We start from the raw sequence: 12,272 nt of genomic DNA, 5'->3' as shown, positions 1-12,272 counted from the left end.
CCTACCGGCGCAATAGGCCGCGACGTAAAAAAAAAAAAAAAGTCCCGGAGGGTTTAAGAACATGGGCTTTACTTATTTACTATCTTATTTACTAATTATTTACTATCTTTTTTACTGTCTATCACTAGTCGAATAAAACTACCCATTGAGACACTAACACAACCCCTACGAAAGCCTTATCAAATGTGGGAGTGTATGCTCTTAAACGTTTGAGAATGTGGTCCACAAGGTCATGAGACTCAGAGCAGGCGTGGGTTGGTGTGGCCGGGCAGAAGCAGCAGCATCCAACAGCTTCTCGCGAGGCCGACTTTAACGCCGGTGTGTCGGGGAGCAGGCGAGGCGGCGCTTAACGAACGAGAAAAATGTCACAAACTGGAACGAACCCAGACAGGGAACGACGGTAATAACACGGACAGCCTCCCCCTTGCTTGAACACACACACACACACACACACACACACACACACACACACACACACACACACACACACACACACACACGGACTAACTGCCTGACTGACTGGTTGACTGACTAACTGACTGACTGACTGAGTGACTGCCTGACCGACCAACCGACAAACAGACAAACGGACACACACACACACACACACACACACACACACACACACACACACACACACACACACACACACACACACACACACACACACACACACACACACACATTGTTGTCGATTGTTACTGCGAAACTGAAGTAGCAACACTCATATGATTGCGTAATTTTATCCGTAACTAAAATATTCTATGTCCTCGAATACTAAATGTTAGGTAGACAAGTTTTCTATCACACACAATAAATGCTGCCAAAACCTCGCTGTGAATCTATAACGGAAAAATCAACGCTATATTTCCTTTCATATTCTTCGTAATAGTATAGCTTGTACGATTAAGTGTCACTGCTTCTTCTGTGTCCGTGGAAGGAGGCATTTCAACGACGGTTTCTTTAATGCTTTGTTTGTCTTCGCGCTCTGACGCTCCATTCTCTTTACTGTCTTCCCTTCCTTGGCGAGCAAAAGCAATGGACTGAAGGAATGGACTTTACTGTTGTGTTTGTCTTCCCGTTCTCCTTTCCTCCCTGTCTTCCCTTCCTTGGCGTAATACACTGACGGTATCCTCAATTTCCTGTTTGTCTTCCCGTTCTCCTTTCCTTCCTGTCTTCCCTTCCTTAGCGTAATACACTGACGGTATCCTCAATGTCCTGTTTGTTTTCCCGTTCTTCTTTCTTCCCTTCCTTGGCCGCCTGAAAGTACCGCCCGCCGCCGTAACATTCGCGGCGGGGCTGGGTAAACACGGCCGTGATGAAGGTCGGTGCATACGGTGAGGTGCGGCGCCTTAACTTCAGACGTGCCAGACAGATACAGCGGCTGCACCTCCCTCGCTGCGGCCCTCCCCTCCCGACGCCGCTCCATCCCCTTCACTGTTGGCTGCCCCCCTTCTCTATCTATCGACTTATCTATTTATCTATGTGTATGTATCTGGGTTATCTACCTCTTTCTTGATTTTACATGTTACGTCTCTCCAAGTACGTCGCGTGGTTTCTCTGAGGCTCTAAACACCGTTCCATTAAGGCTAGTAATTGAATTTCTTCCTTTTACGAGAACGATTCTTTCATTCTTTTGGGGGAAAGCGACGCAAAGCCAAAGCGAAGCCAAAAGTCTCCATTTTATCCGAGGAAGATATTAACTTCCGCAAAATAAATACGCAAGATGTATGTAAAGAGTTTTGGTTCAGTTCGAGGATTTCAACCTTAGGGGCCGCGGAGCCTGGAAGATTTGGCCCCGGCCCGCATGAAAGGTCCATCATGGGGCCGCGCGGGCACGCCGGGGAGGCGGCAGCGTGACTACAGGCTTCTTAACGTGCCCCATTCACTTATTACATACACTCTTATCTTTATCTAAGCATTCACTCATCATTCATATAAAACCCATAATGGAGTTATTTTCACCGCATGAATTGCAACTCTGCAAATAGCACAGGCTTGTCGGTGAGCCACAAAGGTTGGAATGTTTCTGACAGCTACCACAAGTCATGAAATGGGTACTCACCTTGCGTGTCGACGGAGAAGTACCCCTGGCCGTCCCCGCCGGTGATGGCGTACAGCAGCTGGTCAATGTCGTGGTCCCGGGCCTCCAACGTGATGACCTCAGCGCCGGGGGGCAGGTTCTCCTTGACCCAGGCCCGCAGCACGCGCTGGGGGAACATCGGGGGACCCAAGTTTTCATCCACGTCGTGGACTTGGACGAAGAGGCTGGCGTCAGCGCTCAGGGCGGGATTGCCGCCGTCCTGGGCCCGGACCGTCACGTTGTAGGACTGCCGCGCCTCAAAGTCCAGCGGCTGGGCGAGGCGCACGACGCCGGTTTTCTCGTCGATGCGAAAAACATACTCGTGGCCGCTGACGAGGCTGTAGGTCAGCTGGCCGCCCATGCCTAGGTCCGGGTCGGTGGCCTGCAGGGACGCCACCACCGCGCCCAGCGGCAGGTCCTCCGGGATGTCAACCCTGAGGCTGCGGGCGGCACCGAAGTCTGGCGGACAGTCGTTGATGTCCAGGACCGTCACCATGAGCCGGGACAGAGCAGACTGCGGGTGTTCGGGCGCGCCGTCCCACGCCCTCACCCGCAGGTCATACTCACTCCGCCGCTCACGGTCCAGGCCGCCCAGTATGTACACAATGCCAGTCGTTCTGTCAACCGTGAACTCGTCCACATCCGACACCAACTCGTACGTTATCTGGGCGTTCAGACCCTCGTCCGCGTCCTGGGCAGTGATCTGAGCCACGCTGGTGCCGTTCCGCGTGTTCTCGGGGAGGTGGAGGCTGTAGCTCACACGATTAAACTCAGGAGCGTTATCATTCACGTCGACCACTTTGACTGTGAGATTCCTTGACACACTCCTGTGCGGGACGCCGAGGTCATACACAGTAATGTTAAGGAAATACTCTGGCGTCCTCTCGCGATCAAGCTCAGCCACCACCTTCAAGACCCCTGTTTCAAAGCCTATCTTGAACACCGAGTCCGTGTCACCGCTGGAGCCGGCGTACACCACACGGCCGTTGTGGCCCCGGTCATGGTCCTTCGCCGCCACAGTCAGCAGCTCGGTGCCGATACTCGCATCCTCGCGGACCTTGACGATGCTGGGAAACTTTTCTGGGAGCTCTGGTGGGTGGGAGTTGAAGCCGTAGCGCAGCGGCAACAGGGCGTAGTGTTCCTCGGCGGCGTTGTTCTCCGCCGCGGCCGCTTCCACTTCCTCAGCCTTCGATCCTATATCCGTTTCGTGACACTCGACGTGGGAGTGTTGCTTGAGGGCGGCCTGGCCATCTTTGCGTTTGGTGATCACCGCGACCGTCACACTCGTCGGGTCAGACACGTGGGTACCGTCCGTGGCCGTCACATTGAGAACATACGTCTTATGTGGGTCACCGGGCATCACAACTTTCCTGAGGTCACACGTGAGAGCCAGCACACCCGACGAACTCTCAACGGACCAGCACTCTTCGTCCATGTCATTGTGTAGCCTGTAGCTGATGATGCTTCCGTTGTCAAGGTCCACAGCCGAGAGAGCAAGGACACTGGTGCCGACTGGGGCGTCCACGGAAACCCAACCTCTGCAGTCCACGCCGACGAACTGCGGCCGGTTGTCATTCACGTCACGAACCTTTACCTTCACTGTTGTCTCCGTCTCCCTCTTGAAAGGCGTGCCCCAGTCCGACGCACGAACTTTGATGGTGTAGATTCTTCGCTGGGCCTCAAAGTCCAGCACGGCGGAGGTTCGCACTGTCCCGTCGAAAGGGTCAATCACGAAGGGAACTTGGTCCAGATTGGCAATACTGTACGACAGGAAGCGGTTCTCTCCCGAGTCTGCATCTGTGGCGACCATGCGTGTGACGTAAGACCCCGTCGGCTCATTCTCGTCCAGCGTCACCTCCGTGTTGGGCGTGTTGAACTGAGGCGCGTTGTCGTTGGCGTCAAGAATTCGAATTATAACCTTGGCCGAGGACTGTTTCCTGTGGGCGTTGCTGGCCTGGTCCACCGCCGCCACCGTCAGGCTGTAGTAGGCCGTCAGCTCATGGTCCAGCCAGTCAGCCGTTGAAATTAGGCCTGCGCGAGGGTTTATAGAGAATTTTTCGTCATCATTCCCTGCCACGATCCTGAATAGCACTCTGCCGTTGATGCCCTGGTCCGTGTCCGAGGCGGCCACCCGCACGACGGGGGTTTGGGGTGGCGCCTCCTCGCTCACCGCCTCCTCGTACTGCTCCCGCGCAAACACGGGTGCGTGGTCGTTGACGTCGGCAATGTTGACTTGGACGCTGACTCTCGTCCTGCGCGAGGGAGTCCCACAGTCGACGGCCTGGATGGTTAGGTTGTAGCCTTCTGGCGCCAGCTCGCGGTCCAGCAGCTTGAGCACCGCGAGATTGTACTCCTTGTCGTGGACCTGTGTGACGCTGAAGAGCCTGTCGGGGTCCCCGGCCACGATGACTACCTGGTCCACGCGGCCACTCTCGCCCTCGTCCTCGTCGTCCACCTTGATGATGGCGTATATGTGGGTGTGGGCGTGCTCGACCACGTGGGGCAGATGCTGCACCGAGATTCTTGGCGCGTGGATGTTGACTTGGTACACCTGGACCTCCACTGTGGCTCGCGCCGCGGCGGAGGCCCGCGTGTTATGTGGCTGCGGCCCGCGGTCCTGGGCGAGGACTGTTATCCTGTGTGGCCGCCCATAGGTGTGGGAGAGTGGGCGTGTTATGCTCAGGACGCCCTTGGTCGGGTGAACGGCGAACAGGTTTGACGTGTGGTCCTGCAGCAGGTAGTAGACCTGGCCGTTGATGCCGTCGTCGGCGTCGTGGGCCGTCACGGAGAGGAGCGGCGTGTGGAGCGCCGCGTCCTCGCCCACACCCACCTGGTACGACGTGGGAAAAGACAACGGTATGTTATCGTTCGTATCTAGCACCCGCACCGTCACGTTGGCCCTGGCCTTGAGGGGCGCACCGCGGCGGACGGCACTGCGGGCCTGCGCCTCCACCACTAAGTTGTACCGCTCCCGCCGCTCACGGTTCAGCACGTCCCGTAACCCTGTTTTTGTCCTCACGTGCAGCACCACGACGCCGCCAACCACCTCCGACTCGGCCGTGAAGAAGCCGTGCGTGTCCCCTTCAGCTATAGTGTACGTGACGTGGGTGGTGGGCGGCAGGTTCTCGAGGGACACGCCCATGAGCTCCTTCCCGGACACGTGCGTCCTGGGCAGCGAGTTCTCGTAGATGCTAACATTGTACCAGTCCCTCAGGAACCTGAGAGACTTCGGGCTGGCTGCCGCGGCGGCGCTCCAGCACAGCCACGGCAGCCCCAGCAGAAGCACCAGAAGGAAGAGACGCGAGGGTGGCCGCGGCCGCCGCCTGAGAGGTGGCCTGTCCGGGGCGTGGCGTGCGGGAGGCGGCGGGGCCAGCAGCGTCCGCAGGCCCGCTCCCTGGGACATCATGTCATCATGTCACGTGGGGGCGGGCATCACCTGCAACGAGACGACACAATGTTACACGTCCACACACACACACACACACACACACACACACACACACACACACACACACAGGTGTATGTATGGTTAGCATCAAATATTTAGATCATAAAAAAATGCCTTCGAAAGAAGCCTTACGCCTGAATTACCTGCCTAAAACACTTTCTAGGAAACACGCAACCAATAAACAAAGGAATTAAAAAAAGAACCAGAGAAAAATGAAGATGAATCGAGAAAGAAATGAAACAAGAAAAGGCGACGGAAAAACTAGGAATACAAAATATCATCTGGGAATCGTGTGTGTGGCGTGCATGCAATATGTCCTTGGCGTTCCACTGGGCGACGCGAGGCCGGCGATGCATTGCCCGGGTGTTCCATCCCTCACTGCCGCCACGACAACACCTCGCCACCGCCCGCCGCGACGCTCGGGAATAAAGAAACGCTGTGCGCTCGAGGACTCCATTCACACCACCTTGCCTCGGCCCGTCAGGAAGGCGCGTGTGTGTGCATGTGTGTGAGGGTGAGAGACAGACAGACAAATATTCAGAGAAACAGATGAGCTGAGAAACAGACACAGACAATTTAGGCGTTTTACAAGGAAGGAAGGAATGGCGATTATAAAAACAACCGATTCAAAATTCAAAAGAGGTCAGGTATGCATTGAAACAGGATAAAAAAATACCGTAGTTATCATCAAACTGGAATGGAACGTGACAGCAAAGAACAGTGTAGAGAGATAGAAACATTATAATCGTGACCTTATTAGTAACGACTCACTCCCTTCACCTCTTCTCTGTCAGTCACGGTCTACAGTCTCCCAAAAGGATGAAAAACACATCAGTTATAATTACAGTCAGACTAGACGATTAAATACAGTAAAGAAGAAAGCAAAGTGAAGAAGAAAAACAGCATACTCCATACGAGACCCATTTCCCGAGACCTACACTCATGGGCAGCTCGACAGTCCAACACAATCACTGTAAGCTCCCAAACCAAACCATATTCACCACAATGCTCCGTTACTTCTACGCAATACTAGATACCAATAAAATTTTCCTGTGTAGTTTCCTAAAATTCCCTCTTTTTTATATCACCACCAAACACTTTAGAGATACAAGTAATTTTTTTTGTCCTATTGTATGTTTGGTTGGTGAGCTTACAAACTTGCTGTATTGGACTGTAAAACTGGCCCTCAGGCATTCACGGTCCAGAGTCCCCCGAAGCTTTTCCTCAAACCCAAACAGCAGCAGCAGCGCCACGACTTTTGTTACGGCGGGAAAGACAAATAGGAAAGGAGTTTAGAGAGTTGAGAGAGGAACATTCAGACCAGTCACCGCATAGGGTTGTTATATATCAGATATTTTTCAGGTAAACAAACAGATTACCACTTTATAATGTTTGCCCGTATGTGCGTGTGTGTGTGTGTGTGTGTGTGTGTGTGTGTGTGAGAGAGAGAGAGAGAGAGAGAGAGAGAGAGAGAGAGAGAGTTAAGCCACTACGAAAATCTATTAACACACACACACACACACACACACACACACACACACACACACACATACTCAGGCCTTAATACCTCAAGCAATCAAAGTCGAGCGCAAAAAATGGATGGCGATTAAGAGACAATCCAAACGCCATCAACTCTGCCAGCAAGCCACCGCTGAAAGGGAACTGCGGACCGCCGATAACACGAGAGGGGCGACACAAACACACACAGGGATGCACAGTGCTTAAGGAGACTACAAGCGGCCAGACAGACGGACGGTTCACACATAACAGCTCCTGAGAGTACACACACGATACTACACACGACTATAAGGAGACTACAAGCGGCCAGACAGACGGACGGCTCACACATAACAGCTCCTGAGAGTACACACACGATACTACACACGACTATAAGGAGACTACGAGAGGCCAGACAGACGGACGGTTCACACATAACAGCTCCTGAGAGTACACACACGATACTACACACGACTATAAGGAGACTACAAGCGGCCAGACAGACGGACGGCTCACATACAGCTCCTGAGTACACACACGATACTACACACGACTATAAGGAGACTACGAGAGGCCAGACAGACGGACGGCTCACACATTACAGCTCCTGAGAGTACACACACGATACTACACACGACTATAAGGAGACTACGAGGGGCCAGACAGATGGACAGCCTACGCATGGCAGCGCCTGGGAGTGGGTTATTCAGCAACTTTTCTCCGCATCCATAAGCATATCGTCAGCCTCATAAAATAATCGCCTAAGTCATTTTTCAGCGATTTCCAGGTTTCTGTCTACATCAATTTTCCAGCATGTGACGCCCATTTTTGTATAGTTGCCTTCGACATTCAGGGTTTGAGTGTCCTAGAATTGGCCTCTTCATTTCTGCCTAAACCTTAACCCAAATGAGATAATGACAGTTCTTTTCTGATTTCCTGTAAAGTATAAAATAATGACTTAGGCGATCTGTTTATGAAGGTGACGATATATAACCTCCTTTCAAAGCTTTTAGTGGTGTTTCCCTCAACTACTTATCAGTTCAGTTTGTTTCAGTTTGTCATACTCTAAGGATTAATTCTGCGCTCCTGTTGCTGAAGCTTCAAGAACTAAGATCCAAAACGCAATTTGCGCAGTTTCTTGCGGTAATACAGTGATTTATGCGTCGAAGGTCAGGATACTTACGTGGTCCGACTGCTAACGCTTCAAAAATATGACCTGAGACTCTATTTGCTCAGTTTCTTGCAACAATACAGTGATTTCTGGGTCGAAGGTCAGGATAACTTATGTACTCCGATTGCTAACGCTTCAAAAATATGACCTGAAACTCTATTTGCTCAGTTTCTTGCAACAATACAGTGATTTCTGCGTCGAAGGTCAGGATAACTTATGTACTCCGATTGCTAAAGCTTCTAGCAACACAACCCAAGACTCTATTAGCGCAGTTTCCGGCGGTCATGCAGTGATTTCTGGGTCGAATTTCAGGATAACGTCGATGTTCCTGTTGTTAACGATTCTAGAAATACAAGTCTCCATTGAAGTTATTTCTGGGTCAAAGGTCTGAATAAATGCGCTTCGGTTACTAACGCTGTGAGTTACAAGCCAAGCCTCCCTTTATCCAGATAGCATCGTGGAGGTAATTTGAAGGTCCTCAGATCTATACAGCATAATCGAGGTGGCAGATACGAGTACAATTTGAAGTTAACTACTGCGCTTTGGTTACTAACGCTGCGAGAATTACAACATAAGCTTCCCTTCATCTAGCTAGCAATATAGGGGTAACCTGGAGGCCCCTCAGATCTGAACGGCACAAACGAGGTGAGGTTTAACTAGTGGCAGATGCATTTTTCATCTTTGCTCTAACTGCTAACGCTTCCAGAACTTCAACCCAAGCCTCCCTACATCCAGATAGCAACGTGGAGGTAACCTGGAGGCCCTTAGATCAGAACACGATAATCTAAGTGGGACGTGACCAGTGACAGATGCAATTTAAGGATAATTTCTGCGCTCTGCTTCCTTTCGCTTCAAAATATAAGACCCAAGACTCATTTTGAACGGTTTCTAGCGGTAATACATTGATTTCTGGGTCGAATGTCAGGATAACTTATGGACTCCGACTGCTAACGCTTCAAAAATGTGACCAAAGACTCTATTTCCTCAGTTTTTTTTTGTGTGGTAATACAGCGATTTTTGATTCGAATGTCGGGATAACGTCTATGTTCTCTTGTTAACGATTCTAAAACAACAACCCAAGCCTCCCTTCATCCAGAAAGCAACGTGTAGGTAACGTGTAGGCTCTCAGATCTCTGCCAGGAGGGTCATTTGTATTGTCTCCCGTGAGCGCAGGGAACGAATGCAAACCTAATTATGTTCCTCCGGTAAGTTTGCATTTAATATCCCCGGCAGGCAGGCAGCCAGGACGCTGATTAATTTACATGTTAACGCCTGACTCCTGCCATTCACCCTTGATCTGCAGCCATTGATGAGTGACCTTAATGACAGGCTGAAGGCCGCAGCGAAGAGGAAGAAGAAGAAGAAGAAGAGGCAGAAGAAGAACAGGAAGAAGAAGAAGAAGAAGAAGAAGAGGAAGAAGAAGAAGAGGCGGAAAAAGAAGAAAAAGAAAAAGAAGAGGAAGAAAAAGAGGAAGATGAGGAAGAAGAGAAGGAAGGAGAAGAAGAAGCAGAAAAAGAGGAAGAAGAAGAAGAAGAAGAAGAAGAAGAAGAAGAGGAAGAAGAGGAAAAAAAAGAAAAAGAAGAAGTAGAAGAAGAAGAAGAAAAGAGAAGAAGAACAAGAAGCAGAAAAAGATTGAGAAAAGGATATCAAGAACTCGTTTTCTTATAATCTTTTTTTTTCTTCTTACAGAAACGACTTTGAAACTTTAAACTGAGACACACACACACACACACACACACACACACACACACACACACACACACACACACACACACACACACACACACACACACACACACACACACACACACACACAGAAAACTCCCACATAGAAAGAGAGAGAGAGAGAGAAGGAGAGAGAGAGAGAGAGAGAGAGAGAGAGAGAGAGAGAGAGAGAGAGAGAGAGAGAGAGAGAGAGAGAGAGAGAGAGAGAGAGAGAGAGAGAGAGAGAGAGAGAGAGAGAGAGGGTGTGTGTGTGTGTGTGTGTGTGTGTGTGTGTGTGTGTGTGTGTGTGTGTGTGTGTGTGTGTGTGTGTGTGTGTGTGTGTGTGTGTGTGTGTGTGTGTGTGTGTGTGTGTGTGTGTGTGTGTGTGTGTGTGTGTGTGTGTGTGTGTGTGTGTGTGTGTGTGTGTGTACGTGTGTGTGTGTGTGTGTGTGTGTGTGATAAACACGGTACCTTTCAACATATTTACCTTTAACTCCATATTTTAGACTCCCTGATATGTACAAATTGAGTCACCGCGTACTAATAGGCAAACAGACACACAAATGAAAACACACAGTGCACGCTGTGCAACACAGATGAAGAAACTTTAGAACACTTCCTGCTACACTGTGAACCCTTCAGACACATCAGACAAAATTTACCTTTTGTTTACCAAGGCAACAACACGTCACCGCTGCAAAGGTGTATCACATACTTCATCGAGCTCTGGGGCAAATCGGACCCATTAATTTTTTTTTATTGGTATGTCCTTGCCTTATACGAGGACGCGCTTGTGTATAAAATTGAATGACCACCGAGACGAACATCGCGTGCTGGGTGCGGGTCCCCGCCTCCAAGAAGGTGACGGCCCTGCACCTGACGGCCGAGCAGGAGGCGCCCGGCCTCTGCTGCTTCCACAAGCAGCGCTGCTCGGCCATCTTCATGACCGTTGAGCTGCTCCCTGAGAGCTGTGTGCGTGACCGCGTTGACCAAAGAGTTTGCAGAGTGTCGCGTCGCCGTGAACCGCGCCCTCGTGGCGGGGCTGGACACGGCTTGCTTCGTGAGGATGAAGGTGAAGAGAGGACGCCGGACCGTCCGGAAGAAGGCGTTAGATGCAAGGTTCCTCATCGAGTGTTTGCAGGAGGAACGGATCGTGGAGGGGAAAGTTAAACTTGCGTTTGATATTACGTCGTTTTCACCGCTGACCTTTTCCTTCCACATCAAAACCTTAGTCAGCGAGTGTTCCCTGACTGACCGTCAGCCCGTGCATGTGATCCCAGTAACTGCCCGCACAGGGCTGCCCTCAGCAGAGTGTTCCCTACCAGAAAGTCAGCCGGCAACTGCCGCCCCAGAAACTGCCTGTACAGCGCTGCCCCCAGCAGAGTGTCCCGTAACAACGGAGTGCCAGCCCGTGCCTGCTGCCCCAGTAACTGCCTGTATAGAGCTACCATCAGCAGAGTGTCCCGTAACAACGGAGTGCCAGCCCGTGCCTGCTGCCCCAGTAACTGCCTGTATAGAGCTACCATCAGAAGAGTGTCCCGTAACAACGGAGTGCCAGCCCGTGCCTGCTGCCCCAGTAACTGCCTGTATAGAGCTACCATCAACAGAGTGTCCCGTAACAACGGAGTGCCAGCCCGTGCCTGCTGCCCCAGTAACTGCCTGTAAAGAGCTGCCCTCAGCGGAGGAAGACTGCCGCGACGCACAAGAAACAGTCGAGGAACGAACGTGCGCGCCACCAACCCCGAACACCGACACGTCGGTCCTTAGGAACGTCACGATCCCCCGAAGGTACAGGGACAGAATGAAGGGCCGCGGAGGTGTTGTGGGGCGCCTCCACGAAGACCATCCCGTCACCATTGAGTATAATGAACAATGCGGCGTAATGAAGCTTCGGGGCCTCGCCGATGACGTCAGACGATGCCAGGACGACATAGATGGCACGATAAAGACGTGGCAGAGGGAGAACAGCAAGAAACAAATGACGAAGAAGGCGGCAGCGAACGGTGCCAAGAGTGAAGGCAAAGAAACAACACCCCGACAAGACACTAAGCCTGTGCGTGCCCCCGACACCCGGCAAGACCAGGCCCGTGAGCAGCGTAAAGCGGGGACGAAGAGTGTGTGTGCCCCCAACACCCGGCAAGGCACTGAGCGTGTGTGCCCCCAACACCCGGCAAGGCACTGAGCGTGTGTGTGCCCCCAACACCCGGCAAGGCACTGAGCGTGTGTGTGCCCCCAACACCCGGCAAGGCACTGAGCGTGTGTGTGCCCCCAACACCCGGCAAGGCACTGAGCGTGTGTGTGCCCCCAACACCCGGCAAGGCACTGAGCGTGTGTGTGCCCCCAACACCCGGCAAGGCACTGAGCGTGTG

At 51.9% G+C, this 12,272-nt stretch overlaps 1 protein-coding gene across 1 annotated transcript in view; it reads right to left on the bottom strand.

The window, feature by feature from the left end:
- Window positions 1-1,365: 1,365 nt before the first annotated feature.
- Window positions 1,366-12,272, bottom strand: part of LOC126990698 (fat-like cadherin-related tumor suppressor homolog) — a 61,288-nt gene continuing 50,381 nt past the window's right edge. The window contains exon 2 of the mRNA XM_050849383.1: window positions 1,366-5,519. Within this exon, the coding sequence (XP_050705340.1) occupies window positions 2,037-5,489 (3,453 nt within the window). The 5' untranslated portion in view covers window positions 5,490-5,519 and the 3' untranslated portion in view covers window positions 1,366-2,036. The remainder of the gene's footprint in view (window positions 5,520-12,272) is intronic.

This window comes from Eriocheir sinensis, unplaced genomic scaffold (genome assembly GCF_024679095.1).
Source record: "Eriocheir sinensis breed Jianghai 21 unplaced genomic scaffold, ASM2467909v1 Scaffold191, whole genome shotgun sequence".
Classification (NCBI taxonomy): Eukaryota; Metazoa; Arthropoda; class Malacostraca; order Decapoda; family Varunidae; genus Eriocheir; species Eriocheir sinensis.
This window is presented reverse-complemented; position numbering and strand designations above follow the sequence as displayed.